Source organism: Rattus norvegicus, chromosome 4 (genome assembly GCF_021556685.1).
Source record: "Rattus norvegicus strain SHRSP/BbbUtx chromosome 4, alternate assembly SHRSP_T2T, whole genome shotgun sequence".
In the NCBI taxonomy this organism is placed as follows: domain Eukaryota; kingdom Metazoa; phylum Chordata; class Mammalia; order Rodentia; family Muridae; genus Rattus; species Rattus norvegicus.
The window spans coordinates 156,103,399-156,130,800 of NC_141537.1; the positions used below are offsets into that span (position 1 = coordinate 156,103,399).

General features: G+C 43.2%; 1 protein-coding gene across 2 annotated transcripts in view; it reads left to right on the forward strand.

The window, feature by feature from the left end:
* The first annotated feature begins 3,957 nt into the window (after nt 1-3,957).
* Bcl2l13 (Bcl2-like 13) overlaps nt 3,958-27,402 on the forward strand; it is a 53,049-nt gene continuing 29,604 nt past the window's right edge. The window contains 2 exon segments of one of the 2 annotated variants that reach the window (NM_001398849.1): nt 3,958-4,107; nt 14,952-15,121. In NM_001398849.1, coding sequence (NP_001385778.1) covers nt 15,001-15,121 — 121 coding nt within the window. In that variant the 5' untranslated portion in view covers nt 3,958-4,107; nt 14,952-15,000. 2 annotated transcript variants of the gene reach the window in all.

Here is a 27,402-nt window from a genome sequence, read left to right on the forward strand (position 1 = left end):
TAAGTCAAGACTGTCATTTCTGGACACATGAACTTCCTGAGATCTAACACTCGTCTCTATTTTACGAGTAAATTAAGTCAGGGATTATATCCCATACCTGTTATCCCAGCACTTGGGAGTGGAGTCACTCTCAGCCACATAGTATAGTAAATTCAAGGCCAGTCTGTGCTTCAGGGGACCTACCCTAAATAAACAGCCAGGTATGGTGATATTTACCTGTAACCGCAACACTGAGAAGGCTGGGGCAGGAGAACCTCAAGTTCAAAGCCAACCCGGGCTACGTAGAGTTCCAGGTTACATTGAGAGACTTAACAAACTTAAACCAAAATAAATAAATAAAGATAGAATTTTGGCATGGTGGCACATGCTAATCTTGGCACTTGGAAGACTGAAGAAGATGGTGAGTTCCAGACATCTGGGCTACGTAAAATTAAATTGAATTGCAGATTTGCTCTCTCTCCTCTTTGTATAGCCTCCTCCCCAGTGTTAAGGTGTAGAAACAAGTAGTTGTGCAGTCATCTGCTGATTCACCAAGGAGCAGGCCAAGTCTTGTCAGATAAGGGTGAGGTACCTTTGCAGAGATAATCTCTGGAGTTAGCAAACATTTTTAGTACAGCCCTCCCTGGGTATCCATGACGATTGTTTCCAGGACCCCTCTCAGATACCACAATACACAGATGCCGAGGTTCTTCACATGCTACAGCAAAGTGTTTACATAAAATCTACATCCTCCCCAGCCTTCAGCAATCTCTACATTCAATACCAACTATTGCTAAGTAAGCAGTTTTTGTGTTAGATTGTTCACAGAACAGTAACACGAGACGTCTACATAATTCAGGTGTGGTGACTGACATTGTGGTGACATTGGATTGGTAAATTGCCACGTGCTGCTTAAGCCTGTTGAGGGAGGCTTTGTAAATAAAGAGGGCCCTCCTCTCAGAATGCCGCATGTTTATTCCAAGTGTTCTCCAAAATGCCCTTTTCTTCATCAGGATGGCCCCTAACTCTGTGACACGGAAGGGAGCTCTCAGTAAAATGGTGGAGTTAAACCATCATGTCCCTAGGCACAGATGGAAGGGAAACCATTTCCCATGGATGTCAATGTTTTTCCCATCATTTAAAACACCTGCAATAGGTACCTAAGGCTGGAGCCATGGGCTGCTCATCTGTGAAGAAACATTTCAACTGGGAATTCCAGCTGGCTGCCTGTAAGTCTTGATGGGATGACCTTCCCTTTGTTTACTTTCTCAATCATGTGACCTCAGCTGTCCCTTGACGGATGCTATAAAGTACTGATTCAATGGCATTTTAAATCTGTCTGCCATTTGCTATTTATTCATTCGTTATATACTTAAAAAGCTCACTCCTTTGAGCCTGAAAGCCAAGTTGCCACAGACCATCCGAGAGGCAGAACAGAACGGGTGTATACTATTATAATCCTAACACTTGGGGAAGTCCAGCCAGTGTTTGGAAAGTTCCATGCCAGCTCCGTTTAAATAAGAAGGCTGTCTTGAAAAAGTGTTTTGGGGCTGGGGATTTAGCTCAGTGGTAGAGCTCTTGCCTAGCAAGCGCAAGGCCCTGGGTTCAGTCCCCAGCTCCAGAAAAAAAAAAAAAAAAAAAAGAAAAAGTGTTTTGATTTGTTTTAAATCTAAGGGCATACCAATCATGCAAGTATTAACCAATTCATGGTTTCCTAAATCCAGGATCCTTTGATCCTATCTTCAGTCTTGTAGAGAAACTATTTGAAACAAAATTTCAGATGAATTTTAAGAAGTCTACTCGGTGTAATCTTATTGTCTTCATCACAAACTGCTGGCCTAAGTTCCTGTCAGGTTAGTCACAAAAGGTGGCTCTGTGTGCTCGTTTTCTCATCTGCATCCAAGCTGGTGGACTAGAAACAAGTCAGACTGACAGACAAAACTCACGTCTGTTCAAGACAAGGTGTCCGGTAGTCTAAACTGGCTTAAAAATTGGTGTGTGGCTGCAGACGATGATCTTGAACATGTGACCTTCTTATCCACTCCTGAGGCTTGCTCTTTCTAAGGGCTCAGGTTTGATTCTCAACACCCACACGACAGCTCATCAACATTGGTAACTCCAGTTCCAGATGACCTAACCCCTTCTTCTGACCTTTTCTGACACTAGGCCCCCACAGGGTGCACAGTCGTACATGTAGTAAGCAAAACACCTATAGGAAATTAAATAAAAAAAAATAGAAATGTTCAAAAGGGTTAGGATCATAGTTCTGTTTGTAGATTGTGTGCCCCTGAGTTCTATCCCCAGCAACACATATGCATGCTAGCCTATACCTGAGACCTCAGCACTCAGGAGGGCAGAGGCAGGATGAGAGATTCAAGGACATTGGAGGGTACAGAGCAAGTTTGAGGTCAGCATGGAACACAGCCCCCCCCCCCGAAAAAAAAAAAACAAGAGCATATAATTAAATGGAATTCGGGATATTTGTAATTGTGCCGCCATCATCACTGTGAATTTTAAACATTTTAACCCCCTCCTCCAAACATAGCCACTAGAAGTCACGTTCCATCCGTTTGTACTGGTTGTTTTGCTTTGAAATGTGTGTGTATGGGAGGTGGGGTTGGGCAATGTGGTCAGAGAAATCTACTTGCTAGAGCTGGTTTTTGTCTTCCACTACGTGTGCTCCAGAGATCCTACTTAGATCATTTAGGCTTACAGCAAGCACTTTTGCAACCTGAGCCATTTCCATGGCCCCAGTCAGTTTTGTAATCAATCTTTTATTTTTTTTAAAGATTTATTTATTTATTTATTTATTATATATGAGCACACCATAGTTGTCTTCAGACACACCAGAAAAGGGCATCAGATCTCATTACAGATGGTTGTGAGCCACCATGTGGTTGCTGGGATTTGAACTCGGGACCTCTGGAAAAGCAGTCAGGGCTCTCAACGGCCAGTTCTGTAATCAATCTTTTCTTTTATTTCTTTTTAAAGATAGGATTACACTGTGTAGCCTTGACTGCCTGAAAATAACTTTGGAGACCAGGCCAGACTCCAATTTATGGTAATCCTCCTGCCTCAGCCTTCTGAGTGTTGGGATTACAGGCCTGTATAAGCAGCTGGACACATTCATCATTTCTGATCTTACTGGTCTCCTAGCTCCTAATCTTCGGTGCTGTCTGAGTTACTGTGTTACTTCATCTCAAGAACACAGGCTGGGACACAAACTGCCTAGTGCAGGGCGCATATCTTGCCTAGGTATCTTGCCTCTTTATGCGATCATCATCTAAAAACTTCTTGCTGGACAACGAAATTTATCATGTTTTAAGTAAATCTATTCTTTTCTTTCTGGTTGTGAAAGCATTCAGTTTATCTTGGACCACAGGTTGGCCATGCTTTCGTGGAGTCAAGAAACAAAACATAAGCACAAATAATCCAGGTAGCTTGCCAGGCAGTGTGAGTAAGAAATGGATTACTACTAAAAGATTTCCTTCATCACCACGGTGCCCGAGTTGTCTCTACTTAGTCATTCCACCCTGACTTTAAGTTGCTTTTCTTTCAGGACAATCTCCTGGTATGTGGCTATGAACCCAAAGTCGGCAGCACTGGGAAGTGAAGACTTGACTGTCAACCCGAGAGCTTTAGCTCTTCAGGAATGCACAAGTCTACAGAACTGAGCCTCTAAGATGCCACCTGCTTCTTGTCCCACACAGGGGTGAGCAGGCGGGCAGTGTCTTCCTTATCTTCCTTCGCCCTACCAAGCACCAGAAATGACTTGGTGAGGATACTTATGAAGTCCAGGAATCCAGGAATGAGCCGCTCTTGGAAAGAGAGGCAAAGGGCAACTTCGTTTACAGGTCACGCTTGGGCAAACTGACCAGCAAGCATCAGTGACCCTGCTTTTGTTTTCCAGTTGACAGAGCCAACGGCTTCCGGCTTGGCTCCACGGCCGGCCCCGCCCCCACGCCGCCCGTGACGGAAGCGCGTCAGGGTGACCTCACCGTCCAACATGGCGGCGGCGGTAGATTAGGTCCGCGGGTCGAACCAGCCACCGCTGCTCCTGTACCCTGTGGGAAGCACCTGCTGCCACCGCCGTCTCCTTCGTCCCTTCTACTGCAGGGCCGGAGCCAGGTGAGGAGAGTGGGACTCCCGGGAGGCCCTGGTGGGTGGCGGAGCGGTTTCCTCCCACTGAGGAAGGGGTCTTAGAGACCACCGAGCTGACCACCGTGTTGCCCAGCGCGCGGGAGAGATCAGGAGGGGAGGGAAGGAGGCTCATGCGGCTCCGCCGAGGCTTCTTGGAATTTCTGGGGAGCTATTTGGGACTAATCCGACCTATCCAGTGTGCCCCGACTCCGGGCGGCTTTTGAACGGGCTGTGTGGCTGCCTGAGGCACTGAAACTCCTCACCCTTGCTCTACATTGTGTTCTTCACACAGATCTCGGTGTTGAGAACCAGGGTCTGGTTTGGGGGTTTGGGGGTGGGTAGACTAGGAAGCGTGAATTCTTGCTTAGAGGAGGGAAGCATGTGCCATTCACTGAGAACGTTTATAGATTAGCTCTGGTCGTGGTGTCTTGTCACAGTGTTAAGGCTTGTTTCTCGGTCTTAGCACTGCCGTTTTGACACCCATTCCCATTCCCACTCCACCCCCAACCCCAAGACAAAACAAAACTAGGTCTTCTTACCCCATGAAGGCAATACCTTTCACAGTAATTCGTTTTGTTTTGTTTTGTTTTCTTTTTAAAAACCCTCCTCACATTCCCACGGGATCCCACATTTCTTGCCTTCATTATAGTACTGTGAAGAAGGAAGCCCAGGCTTTCAAAGTTGGGGATTTTACTTAGGGATAAAAATTGAAGGGATCTGCCCAGAAGTTCACATGCTTTCGACTGATATCTCTGTTAAGCAATTCACCATTCCCATGCACAAGTGTTTATCTAAAAGATCTGTTTTACTTTCTGTGTTTAGAAGTTTTGAACCATGCTGACAGGCCCCTCTTTTTCTGATATTAAAAAAAAAGTTTTTGCAAAATTTCCAATATTCCCCTTGGAGGCTTGGTATAAACCAGACTGTTGATGCTCTCTGCCCTAACTTGTGTGACCTTAAATGAATTGCCACACCCTTGAAATACCTTTCTTCCATTTTGTTTTAACACATAAAAAGTTGGGCAAGTGTGTGGGTTGTGAACCACTTATATTTCATACACACAGCTGGATAAATGTATCCTGGATGTTTATAGCAGTGAATTGAAAATATTTAAACTGTTTTTCTACAAAGTCCCTTGGCTCTGGATGATCAGGGTTCTAGTCTAACTATTCTAAATATTTTTTTTCAGACAGCTCATAGTCCTTAAAATAACATTTATTTTGGTTTGTTTTTTTTTTTTTTTTGATCTCCTGTACCCTAAATTGGCCTTGAACTCAGATCCTACTTTTTCTACCTCCCCTTTATAGAGATCCAGGAGTACCCAACCATGACTATTCCTTTAAAATGTTCAATTTATTATTATTGTGGGTGTAAATGTATGTTTGGTTACACGTGTGTGTAGGGCACTAGGCAATTTTGTTTTATTTTGGGGTGTGTGTGGGGGGATACAGGTTCTCTATATAGTCCTGGTTGTCCTAGAGTTTCTTACATGGACCAGGATAGTCTCAAGCTCATCGGACCCCGCCTCTGCCTTCCAGGGCCTGTGGCACCATGCAGGGCCAGTGGGCAGTATGGCTTTCTCTTTCTATCTTTACATGGGTTCTAGGGATTAAACTCAAGTTACTTTCACTGGGTGAACCATTTTATCAGCTCTTGTTTTGTTTTAAAACAGTCTCAGTCTGTGCTCCATGCTAACCTTGAACCTATAGTCCGCCTCCCTAGTGCTAGGATTCCAGATGGGAGCTACCACACCTATCTTAAAATGGCCTGTGTCTTATGTTCAGGACTGTACCTTGGAAATTGAATTTAGCTAAATAACGTGTAAGGTTAAATCCAACCATCTTTTAAAGTACTATTATTTGACAAATTTATACAGTTATATACTATATTTTTGCTATTTTGCCCCCCCACCACTGTTAACTTCTCCCATTCTCTCATTGCCTTCACCAACATCTTCAGTTTGTAAAAGGAAACTCGGGGACACCGGGCACTCTGTAAGTCTAATATAGGGGAGTCTGGGTAAGATGGCTAGGAGATTGTCCTGGGCTAAAAGTGAGACTCTGTCTTAACTTTGGGGCGTGGGGGGTTGGAGAGATGGCTAGTGGTTATGAGCATGTATTGTTCTTCCTGAGTTTGGTTCCCTTCACCCACATCAGACAACTTACAACTGCCTATAAATAACCCCAGCTCTAGGAGGCTCTCCTACCTCTGACCTCTGTGGGCACTGCATTTTTGTGCACATACTCACCTACACATATTTAAAGTAATACAACACTTTAAAAGTAAATTATGTCTTTAACCTTTAAGAAAGAAAAAGGAAAAAAAAAGTGTTCATTAACACCCTCACGCCCCCCCCCCCCCTTTTTTTTTTCTTTTGAGACAAGGTTTCTTCATGTAGCTCTGGCTGTCCTGAATTAGCTCTGTAGACCAGTGTAGACCAGGTTGTCCTCAGACTCAGAAAAACCCTCTTGCCTCTGCCTCCAGAGCACTGGGATTAAAGGTGTAACCACTGCCTGGCAAAGTTTTTTGTCTTTCTCTCTCTCTCTCTTTTTTTTTTTTTTTTTTTCTTTTTTTCGGAGCTGGGGACCGAACCCAGGGCCTTGTGCTTGCTAGGCAAGCGCTTTACTACTGAGCTAAATCCCCAGCCCCTCTCTCTTTCTTTTTTAATGACGGGTTTTACAGATCTGAAGCTGATATACGGCTCAGAGGACAACTTGTAGGATTCTTCCCTGATTCTACTCTGTCCGTTCTGGGAATTGGTTAGACTCGGCAGCAAGTGGCTTTATTTACGCTGGCGCCATCTTACTGCACTGTCCAAAACATTTTATTTTTTTGCAATTTTTCTTATGAAATATTTTAGACACAACATTTTAAACATTTAGTATTTTCATTGTCTTTTCTCAGTTTTCAGACACCATTTTGAGTCCTGTCTTACCCCAAATAAATGAAATTATCACTAAGATTTTTAAAAAAAATTTTTTTTAGATGAATTCACTTTGTTCTATGTGAGTGTATGTGCACGTTGTGGTTGCAGAGGTCAGGACGGGGAACACTTCCCGGAATAGGAGTTAGGGATGGTTGAGAGCCACCATGTGGGTGCTGGGAACCAAACTCAGGTCCTCTGCAAGAACAGCAGAACCTCTGAGCCATCTCCAGACCCCACGCCAAGACTTTTCAAGGCAGGTTCTCCCTACATCCCTTGTCTGGTCTTGATCCTCCTGTCTCAGCCTCCCAAATGCTAGGATTACAGGCCTGCACCACCCAAATCTGGCTCAACAATACTATTTTAAGAGTTTGGCTTGGGGGGGTTGGGGATTTAGCTCAGTGGTAGAGCGCTTGCCTAGCAAGTGCAAGGCCCTGGGTTCGGTCCCCAGCTCCCCCCCCCCAAAAAAAAAAGTTTGACTTTTATGTTAGGGATCAAATCCACTGTTCTTTTCGTGCAGAACTCACTGACCTACACCCCACCCAGCCACTTTTGTTGTTCGCTTTGTGTTTTTGTGCCCAACTTCAATTCAGGTTTTCAGACTTTTATGGGCTCTCCTGCTGAGCTACACTCCTAGCCATATATATATCGAAGTGTGTGTGTGTGTATGTATGTGTGTATGTGTGTGAAGTGTTTTTATGAGACAGGGTCTCACTCTGAATGTAGCCAAGCTAGTCTGGAACTCGCTGTAGTCCCGTCTGGCCTCAAATTGGTGGCAACAGTATTTCAGCCTTCTGAGTGCTGGGATTGGAGTTGTGGCTGAGAGCAGCTCATTGTTTAGTAGCTTCACGGAGATATAACCAATTCACTATACTATTCAGTTATTTAAATTAACGACTTTCAACACATTCAGAGTTGCACAACGATCATTTGAGTTTTCATCACTTCTAAAAGAAACCTCATACCACTTGGCACTGGTATTGTTTCTGTTATTTTTTGAGAAAAATTTCTTTGTAGTTCAGGCTTGAACTTTTGGTACATTTGCCACAGTTTTGTCGTTAGAATTATCAGTATATGCCACCATGCTTGGCACCATTTTTAAATCTTTGTCCTTTCTCCTCCTCCTCTTCCTTCTCTTCTCTCTTCCGACTCCTCCTCCTCCTCATCTTCTTTTTGGAGGGAGGGTTTCCAGACAGGGTTTTTCCGGTAGCTCTGGCTGCCCTGGAACTCACTCAGTAGACCAGGCTGGCTTCAAATTCACAGAGATCCACCTGCATCTGCCTCCTGAGTGCTGGGATTAAAGATGTGAGTCACCATGCCCAGATGAACTGTGTCTTAACTTATATCAGGTGGACCTCATATTTCATCTTCCCTGAGTAGCTAGACAGCATAGGCTCATATTGCAGTCTCTGGCTTAGTGGCTTATTTTAAAGATTATTTTAAATTACATGTATCTGTGTGTGGGGTGTGCACCTGGCTAAGGAGGCAGAGATGTTGAATTTTCTGGGTTGGAATGTGAGCAGTGTTGCATATGAACTTCCAGACATGGGTGCTGGGAATTGAACTTGGTCTTCTACAGGCATGGTACATGCCCCCTCTCCTTATTTTTTTTTTTTAAAGCAATTTAAAGTTTCCTGTTTTGGTTGTTAGGCATAAAGTGATCTTGAACACTCATGTACACATTGTAGGTAGCCATGTGTACATTTCTGTAGCATGTACCTAGAAGGGGAACAGTATTTCTTTCTGAATTCTGTTTTGCTGTTGTAGAGAAGCTTACCATACTTATTGTGAAAGTCAGAATCTGTGTGTAAGGGGGAGGGTTTCATATTAGGAATTCCCCTATGAGTGCATTATCTGTGAGTGCCAACTGCTGAGTGAAGATATTTTGGGCAGTTGTTAGCACAGGATTGAACCAGAATGTTCCATTACCCATGTTTTAACTGGAAAGGGACAATTAGCACTAGACTAATAATGATGTCTGCTGAATTCTTAAATTGATACCTCATTCTGCAGCAGTACAGCTGGTTTTTGCACTTTTACAAATTTAATTTTGTGTGTATATGTGCATGTGTGTATGAGAATTAATGCATGTGCATATGCATGAGGAGGTCAGAATTCGACCTCAGATGGTGGAGTATTGCATTCATTTGTGTGTTTCTGTGTGTGGGTGCGCACATTCATGTGGATTCTGGGTTTTCGAATCCAAGTCTTAATACAGCAAGCACCTTTCCCGATCTCCCCAGCCTATAATGACCTGGAACGTGCCATTTGTTTGAATTTAAGATCATAGCTAGAAAGTTTGAGTGCAGTAGCACATGCCTGTTATCTGAGCTCCCGGGAGCCAGAGTCAGGAGTGTAACTGCAAGTTCAAGACCAGCCGAGGCAACATAACAAGTTTCAGAACTGTGACACCACAGGACCTTATGTCCAAACCCCCGAACGGAGGATGACACATGAGCTTGGGAGAGAGCGCTTACCGGATGTGAAGCCGCCTCTTTGAGTCCCAGTACAGCTCCTTACCATATACAGAAAGCTGTCTGCATATTTAAACTCTTTTTGTTTGTTTGGGGACAGGTTCTCACTGTGTAACTCTGGCTAGCCTGGAAGTTGCTAGTGTAGAGCAAACTGGCCTTGAATTCCCAGGATCTGCCTTTGAACTGAGATTAAAAATGTATGCTATCAGCGCTTTTTGTTTGTTTGTTTGTTTGGTTGCTTGGTTGATTTTTGTTTTGAAATGGTTGATTTTAAACTCTTAAATCCTGCTTCTACCACCTGAGTGCTGGGGACTTCTGCACCACACATGGTTTAATTATTTTTGTAACATTCACATTAAGGATTTACGTTTTCCCATTGTTTGTTTTGTATGTGAATGTGAGTCAGTGGGCGCTGTTGTGTATGTGTGGAGATGAGAGAACAGCTTGTGGGGGTCTGTTCTCTGCTTCCGCATGTTGGCTCAGGGATTTGAACTCAGGTTGTCAAGGTTGGCTCACCTGGTGAGCCTCCAGCTGGCTCTTCCAACTTCTTCGTTTATCTTGTTCGTCAGTTTATTCCAACTGGCTCTTGATCACTTCTTTTTTTTTTTTTTTAAAGATTTATTTATTTATTATTTATATGAGTACACTATTGCCGTCTGCAGACGCACCAGAAGAGGGCATAGGATCCCATTACAGATGGTTGTGAGCCACCATGTGGTTGCTGGGAATTGAACTCTCGACCTCTGAAGAACAGTCAGTGCTCTTAACCGCTGAGCTATCTCTCCAGCCCCTGGATCACTTCTTTTTTTTTTTTTTTTTTTTTTTTTTTTGGTTCTTTTTTTCGGAGCTGGGGACCGAATTCAGGGCCTTGCGCTTCCTAGGTAAGCGCTCTACCACTGAGCTAAATCCCCAGCCCCTCACTTTTTTATATAAAGAATTTCCACATGGCTTGAAAATGTAAACAGTTTTACTAGAGACAGTGTAAAGAGTGAAAGTAACTGTGTCCCTTTCATCATTTAAAATGAAAACTTCAGGAGCTGGTAAGATAGCTCAGCAAAGAGTGGTTATTGCTCATTCAGAGGACTGGAGTTCGGTCTCCGTCCCCCATGTATATTACTATCTTAACTCCAGCTCCAGGAGTTCTGTGCCTTCTGATCTCTACAGGCACAAGGCATGCATGGGGTACACAGACATTTGTGCAGGCAAAACACTCATAAATAAGTAAGCTTTACTTATTTATGTATATGTTTGGTTCTGCCACAGTGTGGGTACCTGGAGGCCAGAAGAGGGCATTAGATCTTTTGCAGCTGGAGTTAAAGCAGTTGTGGACTGCCAGACCTGGGTGCTATGGAAGAGTAGGAAGTGCTCTTACCCACTGAGCTATCTTTCCAGCTCCTATAAATAAGTCTTTTAAAAAAGTAGGAGTTGGGGATTTAGCTCAGTGGTAGAGCGCTTGCCTAGCATGCGCAAGGCCCTGGGTTCGGTCCCCAGCTCCAAAAAAAAGGAAAGTAAAAAGTAAAGCTGGGTATAATGGTACACTTCTTTAAACCCAGCAATTTGGAAGCAGAGCCAGGCAGATTTCTGTGAGTTTGAAGGCAATCTGATCTAGCTATGGAGTTCAGGCCAGCTGATGCTACAAAAAACCAATTGACCAATAAAGGAAATCAATCAATAAAAGAAAACCTGAGAGCTAGAGGTATACAGTACCTTTTCCCTATTCAAAAAGGGTTTGTTCTTAGAGTACGTAAATGCACCTTGTGTTTATGTGTACCACGTGCAGGTGCCCATGGAGGCCACAGGGCATTAGATCCCACAGAACTGGAATTGCAGGCAGTTTAGAGTCACCTGATGTGGGCCTTGGGAGCCAGGGTCTTCTGTAAGAGCTTTGAACACTCGGCTGACGAGCATCTCTCCAGCCTATATAGTACCTTTCATCCACTTTATCATTTTCCTTTCCTTTTCTTTGCTCCATTGAGGTGCTGGGATATATATGAGGGGAGTGGGGAGGGCATGTGTGTGCATGTGGAGGTCAGAGTTGATGTTGATGTTGTCTTCCTCATCTTTGTCAGTGTTATATATAGTAGAGAAAAAGGTCCTCTGCCTTAACACTTTTCAGAACTCTTCAGAGCCTTATCACAAGACGTCTTTCCCAAGTTGTAGACCTTAGCTGTTCCACCCTTAGAACCATTTGAAGGGATCTGTAGTGAAGCGATAAGAACATTCTGAGGGTCCTTTCAATGGTAGTCTTCACTCTAGGCCACACTCACAGTTCGGTAAACAGGGTGAAGGCTGATAGAGCAGAATCTGACCCTGGAGATAAGAGATGCACACATACCCCAGCCAGAGTACTCTGAGGTCTTGATGCCTAATGCCTCGTTTTGGCTGGAGTTGGCCACACTTAGCCTGTGGTTTTCTTTCTACTCTTCTAACTGCTCCAGGCTAGATCGAGAGGTTTCCTCGATTGGCTCAGTTTTCTTGTCTGGTTTTGTTTTGTGCCTCAGCCCCCTTAGTGCTGAGATTACTCCCAGTGCTTCTCAAAAAAGCTTTTGTTCCTAAATGTGTTTTTGTGTGTTAAGGGGGAGCAGGTGTGTGTGCCATGATACACATGTGGAGGGGGGAGCAGGTGTGTGTGCCATGATACACATGTGGAGGGGGAGCAGGTGTGTGTGCCATGATACACATGTGGAGGGGGAGCAGGTGTGTGTGCCATGATACACATGTGGAGGGGGAGCAGGTGTGTGTGCCATGATACACATGTGGAGGGGGAGCAGGTGTGTGTGCCATGATACACATGTGGAGGGGGAGCAGGTGTGTGTGCCATGATACACATGTGGAGGGGGAGCAGGTGTGTGTGCCATGATACACATGTGGAGGGGGAGCAGGTGTGTGTGTCATGATACACATGTGGAGGGGGGAGCAGGTGTGTGTGTCATGATACACATGTGGAGGGGGAGCAGGTGTGTGTGCCATGATACACATGTGGAGGGGGAGCAGGTGTGTGTGCCATGATACACATGTGGAGGGGGAGCAGGTGTGTGTGCCATGATACACATGTGGAGGGGGAGCAGGTGTGTGTGCCATGATACACATGTGGAGGGGGAGCAGGTGTGTGTGCCATGATACACATGTGGAGGGGGAGCAGGTGTGTGTGCCATGATACACATGTGGAAGTCAAAAGACAACTTGTGGTGCACGTGCATATTGCAGGCAAAACATTCATAAAATAATAGGAATAAATAAATCCTTTAAAAAGGAAAAGACCTCACAGTAGTCAAGCACATGTCTAGCATGGGCAGGGTCCTAGGTTCCATCTCCAGTATCTAGAAACAGAAGGGAAGAGAGCTTTTGCTTTCTATTTCTTTTTTTTTTTTAAGATTTATTTATTTTATGTATATGAGCACACTGTAGCTGTCTTCAGACACACCAGAAGAGGGCATCAGATCCCATTACAGATGGTTGCGAGTCACCATGTGGTTGCTGGGATTTGAACTCAGGACCTCTGGAAGAGCCGTCAGTGCTCTTAACGACTGAGCCATCTCTCCAGCCCCCTTGCCTTCTATTTCAATAATGCAATTATACTACTAGATTTATATGTGAGTTTGTACAATTCAGAGACTTTTATAAACTATAAATTTAGTATAGTAATCATAATCTAGTGTAATGTGATGTAATTGATGGAAAACTGGCCTTCCACGTGGCTCAGGATTACCTGAAGTTATCCCTCCATCTGTGTACACATAATACATTTTTAAAGCTCAATGCAGAGAGCTGGAAAGTTGGCCCAGTGGTTAGGAGTACTCGGTGCTTTTGTAGGGGCTGTGGGTTCAGTTCCCAGCACCAGCATGGTAGCTCACATCTATCCATCACTCCACTTTCAGAGTTCTGATACCCTCTTCTGACTGCTGAAACAAGGCACATATGTGTTACATCTTTATACATGTAGGCAAAGCACTCATACATAAAATAAGTCTAAACATTTTTTAATTAGTAGAGAATTTCTATAGAAAGTTAAATTAGGTTCCAGTAGGATCCTAGAATCAAAGACTAAAACTGATTAGAGCTCTTACAGATAGAAAAGTTGTTTACTCAGGAAAAGAGTGCTGAGTTGCTGAAGAAGAGAGCTAGGTATCAAGGTGGTGGTGGTGCATGCCTTCAATCCCCTAAAGGTAGATCTCTGAGAGTTCAAGGCCAGCCTGGTCTACAGAGTGAGTTCCAGGACAGCCAGGGCCACATACCCGTCTCAAAAAACAAACAAACAAAACCCACACACACAAAAACAAAACACCAAAAAACCAAACAAATAACAAAAAATGAGTAGGGCTCCTGGGAAGCTAGCTGGGGGGATAGACTGGAGCCAAGAGGAAGTGATTAGGCTCAGCTAGGGACAGGCTACCAGAGTGCAAAGGTTAGGGTACTGCCCATTGCAACTCCCCTTCTAAACACCTCCATAAATAGGAAATTGGCCTTCCGGAAGCCAGACAACAAGTAAGTAAAATAGTAGAAAGGTAGATGTCCAAACTACAGTGTTCCTGCTGGCTGATCTATGATAGACCTCAGAAAACTTACATTTTTACTTATTTATTGTGTATCTGTGTCCTGCGTGTGCCTCTGTGAATATGGAGGTCAGAGGACAAGTTGTGGGATATTAGATGTAAGATTTTGAACTTAGCAATTTATAATTTAAAGAAAGTTTAATTTTAAAGTAAGTGTGTGTGTGTGTGTGTGTGTGTGTGTGTGTGTGTGTGTGTGTGCAGTGCCCACAGAGGCCAGAGACCTCAGATTCCTCTGGAGCTGGAGTTACGTGTGGCTGGGGAGCCAACTTGGGTGCTGGGGGCTGAACATGGATCCTCTGCAAGAGCAGTATGCGCTCAACTGCTCAGCCATGTTTAGCCCCATGACCCATAATTTTTAAGTTGCTTGGCATTCTTTGTGGCTCTCTGAAATCCCACAGGTTGCTATGTCCTGCCAGGGAAATGAGTTAATCTTTGTCTAACATATCCATGCTGTTAGGGATATGTTGAGGAGATTATTAAATGAAAAAACATAAATGGGGATGGGGTTCAGGATGCCTACAGTGTGCTTGCCATGTGTGTGGAAATAAAGCAATTGGGAAGCCCCAGTGAGATGGCCACTAGGTAAAGGCACTGGCCCTGCAGACTTGGCCACTGAGTGTATTCCCAGAACCATGACGGTGGAAGTAGAACTAATTCCACACGAACCACGTAGGACCCCCCCCCCCCCACACACACACACAAGAGTTAAGTGGGAAAGAATAAAAAAACCAAAGAAGGAAAATCTACTCTTGATTTGAATAATTAAGTACTGTTTATATGGAAATTAAACAGTTGTAAAGTAAGAAAGCTGTTGAGACATTTACTTTGGGAGTAATTGGGGTCACTGGAGGAGTTGATCGGCTTGTAACCTTTTGTTTTTAGATTTCCAACATCCCTAATAGACCTCCTTGGAGCTCCTTCAGCCAAGTCAATGGCGTCCTCCTCATCCTCTACGACTGTGCCTCTAGGATTCCACTATGAAACAAAATATGTTGTTCTCAGCTACTTGGGACTTCTCTCTCAGGAGAAACAACAAGGTCCCTCACCCCAAGGTACTGTCTTTGGTTTATGGTGGTTATGTTGCTCATTATGAGGACGTGCTCTGTAGAAGTGTGTGTCTAAGTAATTTAGATGTGTAAGCCAACAGTATTAACAAGCAGTCACCTACCCTGCTCATGTTTTGTCCCTAGTTGAAACCGCTTTTAATGCTTTTTGTTTTGATTTTTGGTTTGTTTTTTCATTTCGTTTTATTTCAAAACTTTAATTTATATGTTTCATGAGTGTGTATCTTTGTGGGCGTGTACATTCCATGACATGTGTGCAGTGGTCAGAAGACAGCATTGGTGAGTTGACCCTTTTGATCTGCCCTAGAGGTCCTGGAAACCCAATTCAGGCCATTAGGCTTTTTGTCAGACATCGTTAGCTCCTTAGCCATTTTACCACACGTTATCTGACACAGGGTTTAGCCATGTAGCCCTGCTTGTCCAGAAACTTGTTATGTAGACCAGGCTATACTTTAGTTTGGGTCACTTCTGCCTCTGTCTCCCAAGTGCTGAGAATGTAGGCAGATGGTTGGCCGGCCTCCCTCCCTCCCTCCCTCCCTCCCTCCCTTTCTCTTTAAACATTTATGTGTAGGAGCGTTTAACTTGCATACATGTATGTGCACCATGCACATGCATGCCTGGGGCATGCAGACGTCAGAAGAGGGCAATGGATTCCCTGAAACCAGAGTTACGGAAGGTTGTGAGTCACCACATGGGTGCTGGGAACCAAACTAGAGCCTCTACAAGAGCAGCAAATGCTCTTAACCACTGAGCCATCTCTCCAGCCCCTTGTGCTTATTTTTTTTTTTTAAAGATTTGTTTTTTTCTTTTGTTTGTGGGTGTCTTAGTTATGGTTTTATTGCTGTGAGGGACACCATGACCACTGCAGCTATTATAAAGGAAAACATTTAATTGAGTCTGGCTTACAGTTCAGAGATTTAGTGCATCATCATCATACGGGAAACATGGTGGCACAAAGGCAGACATGGTGGTGAGAAAGGAGCCGAGAGTTCTGTATCTCTATCTGAAGGCAACAGGAAGAGAACTGGCTTGAGCTGAGATCTCAAGCCTACCCCCAGCAACACATTGCCTTCAACAAGACCTCCTATAATGCCACTTTCTTTGAACCTGTGAAGCTCTAGTTATTGAATTTATAGGAGTCGGCTGTAGTTGCAGAGGGCAGCTTTGTGGGCAGTTGATTCTCTTCACTTCTGGATGTGACAGGGTCTTACGGTGTCCTGGGCAGTAATTGGAACGTGATGTGTAGACCATGCTGGTATTAAACCCGCAGGCACACACTTGCCTCTGCCTCTTGAGATCTTGTATTTGCAGCCAGATCCAGGTCCTGCTCTTGTGTTTTGTTTTTTGTTTTTTTTTTTTTTTTTTTTAAATAGAGTTTATTTAAGGCATGGGGCGGGGAGTTGAGGGGTAGTAGAGACAGAGAAAGGCAGAGAGGCAGTAGAGAAGTAGAGGCCGGTCATGAGCGTGTGGTGGGGAGAGTGAGAAGAGAGGGGGAAGAGGGGAAGAGAGCAAGAGAAGTTGGTTTTGTTTTTTTTTTTTTTTTTGAGTAAAGGTCTCCGTAGACCAGACTGGCACATGTTTTCCCGGATTCCCCTCCAGAACCCCCCTTCCCCTCCCCCTCCCCCTCCCCAGGGATTTTATTTTTATTAGTAGTCCTTTTATTACTGATACCTAGTTTAATTCTATTATAGTCTGATTAAATATAGCATGATCTAAGATTTAATTAACTCAGCATCATAAATTATTCTTTTTGCATGGCTGCCAACTGAACGACTTTGAAGCTCGCTTCCGTTGTCTTGTTTTCCTTTCCCTTTCCTTTCTTGTTTTGTGTTTTTGGGTTTGTTTGTTTGTTTGTTTGTTTCTTTCTTTCTTTCTTTCTTTCGAGACAGGGTATTTTTTTCTTTCTTTCTGTTTGAAGAAATACTGCTGGTATTGACTATCTAAATATTCTAATTTTTTCTATCATTGATTTTCTGTAAATTTGTAGTATTTTGATGAGTTTTATAGTTTGGTGATATTTTCATTTTTTCTGTTGTTTCAGGGTAGTAAACACCACACTTTGCCTTCTCTTGACAGCATCATAACCTACACTGTTGTGCCTTAAAGCCAGATATTCAAACCCCCTTCTTCTTTTCTTGTTTGACACATCGGCATTTACAGGAGAAAGGAGGAGAATGGTGGTGTCTTAGTTGGCGTGGGAGCTCCGTGGTGAGGAGTTAGAGTTACAGCAGTGTCTCTGCGCTGTGTGAAGCCTGAAACAGAGTCTGGGCTGCAGCTGTCATCTTTGCTGGCCCTAAAACAGCCCTCAGCTACACATGGACGAGGGTGGCCGTGTTCCAGTTAAATTTTACTTTGGGCCCTTATTTCCTGTTCATTTGTTCGTATTTTCTTTTCTTTCTTTTTGGTAGTACTAAGATTGAAACAGTAACATCATGAACAAATACTAAAATGACATCTGTGTCCCCTTTTCACCTGTCTGATAAAGACAAGTCTGGAGCTGTGGCCAGGGTGCATTTGGAAAGCTCTTCTGTTAGCTTTTTTGAATTCTTGCTATCCCCACCTTCTTAGCTGATTTTGTATACTTGTTCCAATTTTTTGTTTTTAAAATTAATCTCCCTTCTGGGTCTCTAGAGATGGCTCAGTAGCTAAGAGCACTGCCTGTTTATTTCCCAGCATGCACATGGTAGCTCACAACTGTCTGTAACTTCTTTTCCAGGGGATCAGACACCCTCACATGAACATGAATGCAGGCAAAACAGGAAATTAAATATTAAAACAAAAACCCCTCTCCCTTCCTTCTCTCTTCCTCCCTTTCATTATTTTGAGGCAGAATTGTGGCCCAAAATGACCTTGAACTTCAGATATTCCTGTTAGTCCTCAAGGACATACTGTCAGCCTCTGTTTTTGCAGTAATTAGAAAAACACAAACAAAAACTAAACCAACCAAACAACATTTGCTACTTAGGCTTGAAACATGAGTCATCCTTTATTTCTTTTTTTTTTGTTTGTTTTGAGACAGGATCTCTCTATGTAGCCCTGGCTGTCTTAGGACTATTATGTAGGCCACAGTGGCCTAACTCAGATGTGTGTGCCTCCACTTTCCAAGTGCTGGGGTTAAAGGTGTGAGCCTCTAGGCCTGGCTATCTTGTAGTTTTTGGTGTTTTGTTTTGGAAATTATTTTTTGGAAATATTTGAATGTTATATGTATGTCTTTTGTCTGCATGTATATTTGAGTGGGAGGGAGAAAAGAAATAAAGTGTGGTTTATTAAAGACACGGTAGTTCTAGGACACATGGTAGGTATCAGATTGCGGGAACCAAGGAAAGCCATTGTAGTAGGTAGTCCAGTCGAGTCTGGCATGAGAAGTACAGTGATGGTTACCTGTAAGCCAAATGACTTCTCTCCCCTCTCCCCTACGTGCTTTTGGTCCTGGTGTTTTGTCACAGCAGTAGACACTCCTTGGGCATCTGCCACACAGAGAATATGTTCTCTCTCTCTCTCTCACACACACACACACACACACACACACACACACACACAGTAGAAAAAATTTATATATATAAATTTCATATATATATATATATATATATATATATATATATATATATATATATGAAATAAAGCACTAAACCTAAACATGAGGCTGTGTGTTGGTAAACATCCCTAATCTTCAACACTCGAGAAGGAGGCCTGCGCTGGAGAGATGGCTTAGTTAAGAGCACTGCTGTTTTTCTAGAGCATTCAGGTTCAATTCCCAGCACCCACATGACATCACAGCTGGAGACAACTCCAGTTACAGGGCATCTGGCACCCTCTCTGGCCTCCTTGGGCACCAGACATGCATGTGGTACGTAGACAAACATTCAGACAAACACCCACACACATATAAAGAGGAAGAAGCTGAGGCCTACCTGAAGATCCGTAGTTAAGGCTAGTCTTGTTCAGCCTGGGCTATATGAGAACCCACCTGTAACTCTACCTTGGCTGGGAATCTAGAACCTCTGGCCTTCACGTATGTACTGTGGCATGCATATATAACATGCACATGTGAGCACAAACATACATTCATAATAACAAGAACTAAGGGGTTGGGGATTTAGCTCAGTGGTAGAGCGCTTGCCTAGCAAGCACAAGGCCCTGGGTTCGCTCCCCAGCTCCGGAAAAAAAACAAAACAAAAAAACAAAAAACCATACAAATAACAAGAACTAACATTTAAAAATTGGTAGCTGTCCTTGTTGTTTTTCCTCGAGACAGGGTTTCTCTGTGTAGCCCTGGCTGTCCTGGAACTCGCTCTTAGACCAGGCTGTTCAGTCAGTGCAGGAAGCAGTACAGTGGGGTTGAATTCAGTTCATTCAGAAGACACAGTTGAAATAGGAGAATATGAAGGTGTCAGAAGATTAGAACACATTTGCCAGAGTTAGCGCAAGAATTGCTCAAGCAGAGCAATTCAGTAAGAAGCTGAGAGAAGCCAGATTGAATCAGTCAGCTTGGAGAGGAGTTTGAGCCAGAACAGCTGAGTTGAACCAGCCAGCCAGAGCCAGCTTTGCTGTGCTTAGTAAGCACTCTATCTACCACTGAGCTTCAGAGTCTTACTGTGGCCCACTTGGTCTTAAGCTTCTGACCTTTCTGTCCAAGCCTTCTGTATGCTGAGATTGCAGACTTGTACCACCAAGCATTAGAGTAACCTTCCTAAGGAAAACACGAGTTTCTTCTGGCTGTCTTGTTACCTGTTTATTTTCTGAAGGTAGCTCTCACCCTTGTGTAATCGTCTGTGAATAGGATTTATTATAGCACTGTGGTTAGGGTTTGGCTTCAAGTTTGTGGAGCAATAACTGAGAAGTGGCTACATACATAAGGTGGAGCTGCTCATGGCTGAGGATTTTCTGTCACGTTATGTATTTTTTATTATTTCCTAAGTGAGTCATGTTCTGGGTGTACTTTTCTGTGAGTAGTTAACTCATCCACAGTTTTTCTGAACTAGTCTCTGTACTGCACTAGTTTGTGTTGTTTCTTTTCTTTCCCTTCTCCTTTGTGTTTTCTGTTTGTTCGGTTTTTTTTTTTTTTTGTTTTTTTTTGTTTTTTTTTTTTTTTTTTTTGGACACAGAGTATCATGTAGCTTAGCTGGCCCTGATCTAGGCCGGGATTAGCAGTGTGAGCTACCATACTTGGTTTGAATGATATATTTTGACTACTTGGAATCCTTCTGCCTTGCATATTATATGCCAAGTGGTATCTTTTGTTGCATTCAACTTGGCATATATTAATATAGACCACTTTGTTTCAGTGCTCATTAACACAGCTTTAATAAGGAGACATTTCTGTTCTTTTCTCCTGCAGTTGAGCCCAGGATCTCGTGGATACTAATTATGTGTTGAGCTACAGCCCAGCTTGATATAATTCTTTTTTTGTCAACAGTAGCGTGCCAGTCAAATACATGTTTTAATAACCTCTTATTATTCCTTCTAAAACTGTTAGTGCCTGCTATTTTTCTAATTTTCTATGAATTTAACTCTCTTAGGTATTTCATATTAGGTGTTTATCATTTTGTGACCTGTGTTTTGCATTGTTGTGTGTCTCTTTCCTTCTTAAGGCAGATTACTTATATAAACCACATTTTGTTTATCCAGTCATCTGTTTATGGAAATTTGGGTTTTCTTATATTTTAGCTATTATGAGTAATTCTACCTTGAACATAGATGTACAAATATTTGCTTAAGTTTTTGCTTTGAATTCTTCTTGTTGTTTTGAGACTAAGTCTCATGTAGCCCAGGCTAGCCATGAGCTGTCTGTGTAGCTGGAGGTGACCTTGGAGTCCTGCAGCCTCTATGGCTGAGTATTGGCATTATAGATTTATGAGCCTATGAGATGGCTGAGCAGGGAAATCCTGTCACGCAAAGATGCCTGGCTTATGTGACAGTGAGATGGCACCCAAGGCTTTATTGCCTGCCACTCAAGCACACAGTCACCTGAGCTACATCCCGGCTCTTGTTTTGAATTCTATCTGGAGTATATCCCAGATGTAGGATTTGCTTTGTCATATTTGTCTGTATTTAAACTTTATTTGTTTTTTTTTTTTTTTTTCAAATGGGGTCTCACTAGCCCAGGTTGGCCTGGAACTCACTGTGTATCCTTATTTAGTCTCATGGCACTTCTCTTAAGACTGTTGTTGAGTGTAGCCACCGTGCTTGGTGTGCGTGCGTGCGTGCGTGCGTGCGTGCGTGCGTGCGTGCGTGCGTGCGTGTGTGTGTGTGTGTGTGTGTGTGTGTGTGTGTGTTGAACATATGGAGCTCCTAGGACAGCTTTCTGGAATTAGTTCTCTCCATTTTCGTGTTGAGCACACTTTTATGTGCTGCTGGCCACTTGTGTGTCTGTGGAGAAATCTGTTCCCTATTTTTTCATTTTTTGAGCTATTTCTCTTTTATCGTTGAACTGTATTCTGGATACCCAATGTGTTTCTAGGTACTTTCTTCCTTTTAGTGACTTGCCCTTTTTACTTTGATAGTTTACAGTTTGCTTCCTACTACTAAAGTGTCCTCGTGATGAGCTTCAGTGTTGTCTGTGATTTCTTGTGCTTTGGATGTTATTCAGAAAGTGTTGCCTAAAGTTTCATAACGTGCAACCCCCCCTCACTCACTCACTTTCACTCGCATGTGTGGCCCTGGCTGTCCTATAACTAACTCCCTCTGTAGACCAGGCTGGCCTCAAACTCAGAGAATCTCCTGCCTCTGCCTCCTGAGTGCTGGGATTAAAGGTCTGTGCCACCTCTGACTGGCAGCTTTATCTCTTAAATTTAGGTCTTGGATCAATTTTTGGGGTGATGTGTGTGTGTGTGTGTGTGTGTGTGTGTGTGTGTGTTTGAAGTAATAATCAGTTGATTCCTTTAGAATATATAATTCTCCTATCACCATGAAATGTTACTCTTTATTTGAACAGCCTAGATACCCTTCTCAAAAGTTTGACACGGGGTTGGGGATTTAGCTCAGTGGTAGAGTGCTTGCCTAGCAAGCGCAAGGCCCTGGGTTCGGTCCTCAGCTCCGAAAAAAAAAAAAAAAAAAGTTTGACAGGATGAGATACAGTGGTGCACACCTGTCGTTCCTTATGAAGTTTAGAGTCTGAAGTGGGAAGGCTGGGTTTGAAGCCAACCTGGCCTACATAGTGAGATTTAGTTTTAAAAATACAAACATATCAGAAACTTATTGATCATAAATATATTTGTAGTCTTAAATTCTGTATGTTTTATATAATCTGCTATCTTTGATTGCTTCAGAGACAGAGTCTCAAGGAGTGACCACATTCTCTGCACAGTGAGAGTCCAGTGCATGGGGCTTCTTGATCTTACTCTTTTGTTTTGAGACAGGGTTTCTCAGTGTAACTGTCCTGCACTATCTTTGTAGATCAGGCTGGGCTTGAACTCACAGAGATCTGACTCCCTAGTGCTGGGACTAAAGGTGTGCCCACCACCCTTGGCGCTTTCGCTTTTTATAGCTTACAGACTTGGAGTCGACGTTAGCTCAGGTTCATATTTGTTTGTTTGGTCTTAATTTACTTTCCATTGCTGTGATAAATAAACAACATGATGAAAAGTAGTCTGGAGAGGAAAGGGTTTATTGGCTTGCATGTCCTGAACACAGTCAGTCATTGAGGGGAGCCAAGGCAGTAACCCAAACAGGGCAGAAAACTAGAGGTAGGAGCTGAAGCAGAGGCCATAGAGGAGTGCTGCTTAGTGGCTTGCTCCTTGTGACTTACTCAGCCTGTGATCTTATGCCCAGGGTGACAAGTGTCCACAGTGGGCTGGACCCTCCCACATATACCACTATTCAAGAAAAGGTCCCAGAAACTCACAGACTGATCTGATGGGGGCATTTTCTCAATTGAAGTCACCTCTTTCCAAATGACCCTAGCTTGTATCCAACAACCACCACCACCCCATCAAACCAAACCAAACCAAACCAAACCAAACCAAACCAAACCAAACCAAACCAAACCAAACCAAACCAAACCAAACCAAAAAATGGTTACAGGGTCTCACTGTGTTGCCTTGCTGACCTGGAATGCACAGGAAGTGTGCTTGTCTCTGCCTCCCAAGTGCTGGGATTAAAGGACTATACCATCATGCTCAGCTACTTAATTTAAAAATTAATTTGCTAATTAATTAATATAGAGACAGCCTCACTATGTAGCTTTTGCTTTCCTGGAATTCTCTATGTAGACTGGACTAGCCTCCAATTCGCAGAGATCCATTTCTCTCTGCCCGTAAGTGCAGGGATTAAAGGTGTGCACACTATGCTCAGCCGAAAAACACCATTTTTACATTTATTTATGTTATGTTATGCATCTGAGTGTTTTACCTGCCTATATGGATGTGTGCTACATGTACCTGGTGCCTGCAGAGGTCAATAGGAGAATGCTAAGAGAGAGAGATACTCTAGCCATGAGTGGTTGTGAACCACCATGTAGATGCTGCTGGGCACCAAACCCCAGATTCTCTACAAAATCAACAAAAGGCCATTTCTCCAGTCTGCTCTTATAGGTAATTTTAGTATGTCTCAGATTGGAGATTTGTAGGTGGTACAGAATTTATTTTTCTTTGATTTAGTCCATTCAGTTGGCCAAAATGTGTTAGTGGTACTCAATTCAAAAGCTGTGGATGAATTTCAGTGCTGGCACAGTTCTCTTAGTTTGGATTGAAGTTGGTGGACTTTAGTGTGCTGATGTCTGTTTGTCTTTGGATTATTTTTCCTGGATTCAGTGGACAGGATTCATGCTGCATTGGCCCTGCTGTGTAGTTACGTCTGGGTGGAGAGGATTAATTAGCTGAAGATCAGAGTCTGTCTGTCCTTCGTAGCTAGCTAGCCTTTTGTATCCTAGCAGCAGTAGGCTTTTTCTGGTGTAGGCTTTCCACACGGCTTGTTATCAAGTGTGACAACTTGTCCTGTGTAATCAGCATCATGTCAGTTTCATGAGAATGGGCACTCCTTGAATCAGCTGCTTCTCCTTAATCTGCTGGGGTGTGAGGCATATGGTAACCAAGAAAATGTCATTTACTGTGTGGGCTGCTGGTGGTGGTAGGGGCTGTGTGGGGCTGTGTATGTTTTGGACGTGCATGTCTTCCAGAAAGAAGCTCATGGCAGATGGTGTCACGTATTTCTTATTTGAGTCTGTGTACAAAAATTATCATATTCTAAGGTTCAATAATTATTTAACAGGATGATTCTCTCTCCCTCTCTCTCTTCCTCTCCCCCTTCCCTCACTCCCTCCCCCTCTCAATTTACTTTTTAAATTTTTTGCCATTTTAGTAGCCTCAGAGAAGTAATAAATAACTTATTTCTTTACATTTATATATGAACCATTTTTTGCCTGTGTAAGTTATGGAAATTCAGTTTTTTTGTTTGTTTGTTTGGGTCTTCTTCTGCCAACACTCTGTTCTGTATGTGCAGTGGGGCTGTGTTCTGTAAAACTCTTCTATCCACTGTAACCTTTAGGTCTGTACCACAGTAGATTTTGACAACCACCACCACCAAGTATCTTTCTTTAGTTCATGTTTGACATAGTCTTAGACAAAGAATGTGAGTGTCTCAAAGTATTTGTAATCTTGTCAGAACAAAGTGTAAAAGCATCAGATATAGGGCTAGAGGACATGTGAGTGGTTAACTGTATGGTCTTGGCCTAAATGATCCTGAAAGTCCTCTACTGGCCTTCAGGCCTGGCAAGTGTAGCTGAAGAGTCCCCACACCATATAAAACTGCACATGGTGGCACACAATCAGAAGTTCAAGGTTACCCTTGACTATAGTGAACTCAGGTGCTGCCCAGGATAGGTGAGACTCTGTCTTTTAAAAGATGTCACTGGAGCTGGAGAGATGGCTCAGTGGCTAACAGGCTGACTGCTCTTCCAGAGGTCCTGAGTTCAAACCCCAGCAACCACATGGGGGCCCACAACTATCTGTAATGAGATCTGATGCCCTCTTCTGGTGTGTCTGAAGACAGCTACAGTGTACTTATATATAATAAATAAATAACTCTTTAAAAACACCACTGAAGACTTAAATTGGTCCTTGGAGGAGTAATCATCAGAAAAAGAAGGGCAGTGAGGTAAAAAGGAAGCATAGGGTATTTTGTTTATTGAATAATGAAGACCTTTCAGCAGATTCATGCTGGGTTACTTATTTTTTAAATTTTTTTCCTGTGATTTATTTTTATTTTATGTGCACTTACATGTGTTTGTGTTTTGTTTGCATGTGTGTTTGTGTGAGGGTGCTGATTACTCTGAAACTGGTATTCCAGACAGTTGTGAGTTGCCATGTGGTTGCTGGGAATTAAACCTGGATCCTCTGGAAGAACAGTCAGTGCTCCTATCCACTGAGCCATCTCTCCAGCCTCATGCTACAATACTTCATAAAAACATTCTTCACCACCCTTAATTCAATGTGGCTCATTAGTATGCACTGTGAAGCCAGGCATGATGACACATGCTTGAAATCTCAGCAGCGGGAATGTGGGACAGAAGGATCGTGTTAGATGCCAGTTAGGGCTATATAGTAAAACTCTATTTCATCCCCTTCCCTCTCAATAAAGTATATGATAGGTCCCAGGAAATTGCTCTACTAGTAAAGTGCCTACCATGCAGACCTGAGAACTTGAGCTCGATCCTGGCACCCACTTGGTAAAAGCCAGATGCAGGGGGTTGGGGATTTAGCTCAGTGGTAGAGCGCTTGCCTAGCAAGTGCAAGGCCCTGGGTTCTGTCCCCAGCTCCAAAAAAAAAAAGGAAAAAGAAAAAAAAAGCCAGATGCAGTGACATTGTTCTGGGGAGGCAGAGACAAATGGATCTCAAAAGTCATTGGCTAGGTATTGTGCTCCAGTTCAGCAAAGACCCTGTTTCAAAAAATAAGATGAATAGGCTGAAGAAATGACTCAGTGGTTAAGAACACTGCCTATGGCCAAGTTGATGTCCATGGTCCATGCTGCCACTGGAAACCAAATGGAGGTCCTAGGCATGTGCTGATGCTGGCAACCATGTGGATGTTTGTGGTCTGCGATGTTCCTATGTAGAAGCCCGGGATCCACACTTCCTCTGACTGTAAAGGCAAGGAAAGAAGCTACTTTCACAGTGGTGTCCACTGATGCTGGCAGGAGAACAGTTGAGAAAGAGGGACATAGAGGCCTCTGTGACAACCTGTACCCTCCCACCCCTCAAAGGTAACAGCCTAAAAAGGAATCAAAGAACTCTTAAAAAGTGTGGTAAGGGGATTGGGGATTTAGCTCAGTGGTAGAGTGCTTGCCTAGCAAGCGCAAGGCCCTGGGTTCGGTCCCCAGCTCTGAAAAAGAGAAAAAAAAAAGTGTGGTAAGGGGGCTGTAGAGATGGTTTAGTGGTTAAGAGCACTGACTGCGGGGTTGGGGATTTAGCTCAGTGGTAGAGCGCTTGCCTAGGAAGCGCAAGGCCCTGGGTTCGATCCCCAACTCCGAAAAAAAGAACCAAAAAAAAAAAAAAAAAAAAAAAAAAAAAGCACTGACTGCTCTTCCAGAGGTCCTGAGTTCAATTCCCAGCAACCACATGGTGGCTCACAACCATCTGTAATGAGATCTGGTGCCCTCTTCTGTCATGCAGGCATATATACATTTAGAGAGAGTGTGCATACACACACACATACACACATACATTTTACACACACATATATTTATGTAATGTATATTTGTATTATATATTTATAATAAAATTATATATTTTATAATATGTATTAAAATGTGAGTAAATCTTAAAAACAAACACTAAACATGCCAAAAAATATTGTGATAAGGATGTTGAAGTTTAGCGTCTCACAATTGATGGCTTCTGGCTGGGGTACAGGTGGAAAGGACTCAGTTTTCTTTAGGGGGCTGGCCACTGGGAGTTTAACCATGCTCCAGTGAGTGTATATACAACTCAAATTGAACTTGTGTCTCCCCCCCCCCATTTTTGTGTGTGTGTTTGGAGGGTCACAACGATGGGGGAATGGACGTAGGAGGACTGGGAAGTGAGTGTGATTGGGGTGTGTGATATGAAATTCTCAAATAATCAATTAAAATACCGTATTAGTAAAGAGTACTCGTTACACTTCAGAGGACCTGGGTTTAATTCCTAGCACAACACGGCAACTCACTCCAGTTCTAGGGCGTCCATGAGCATCAGGCATTCATGTAGTATACAGAAATTCATGCAGGCAAGACACTCATACATGTAAACACAAACAAATAAATAAAATAATACAAAGAATCCAAGGAAGGCATTTGA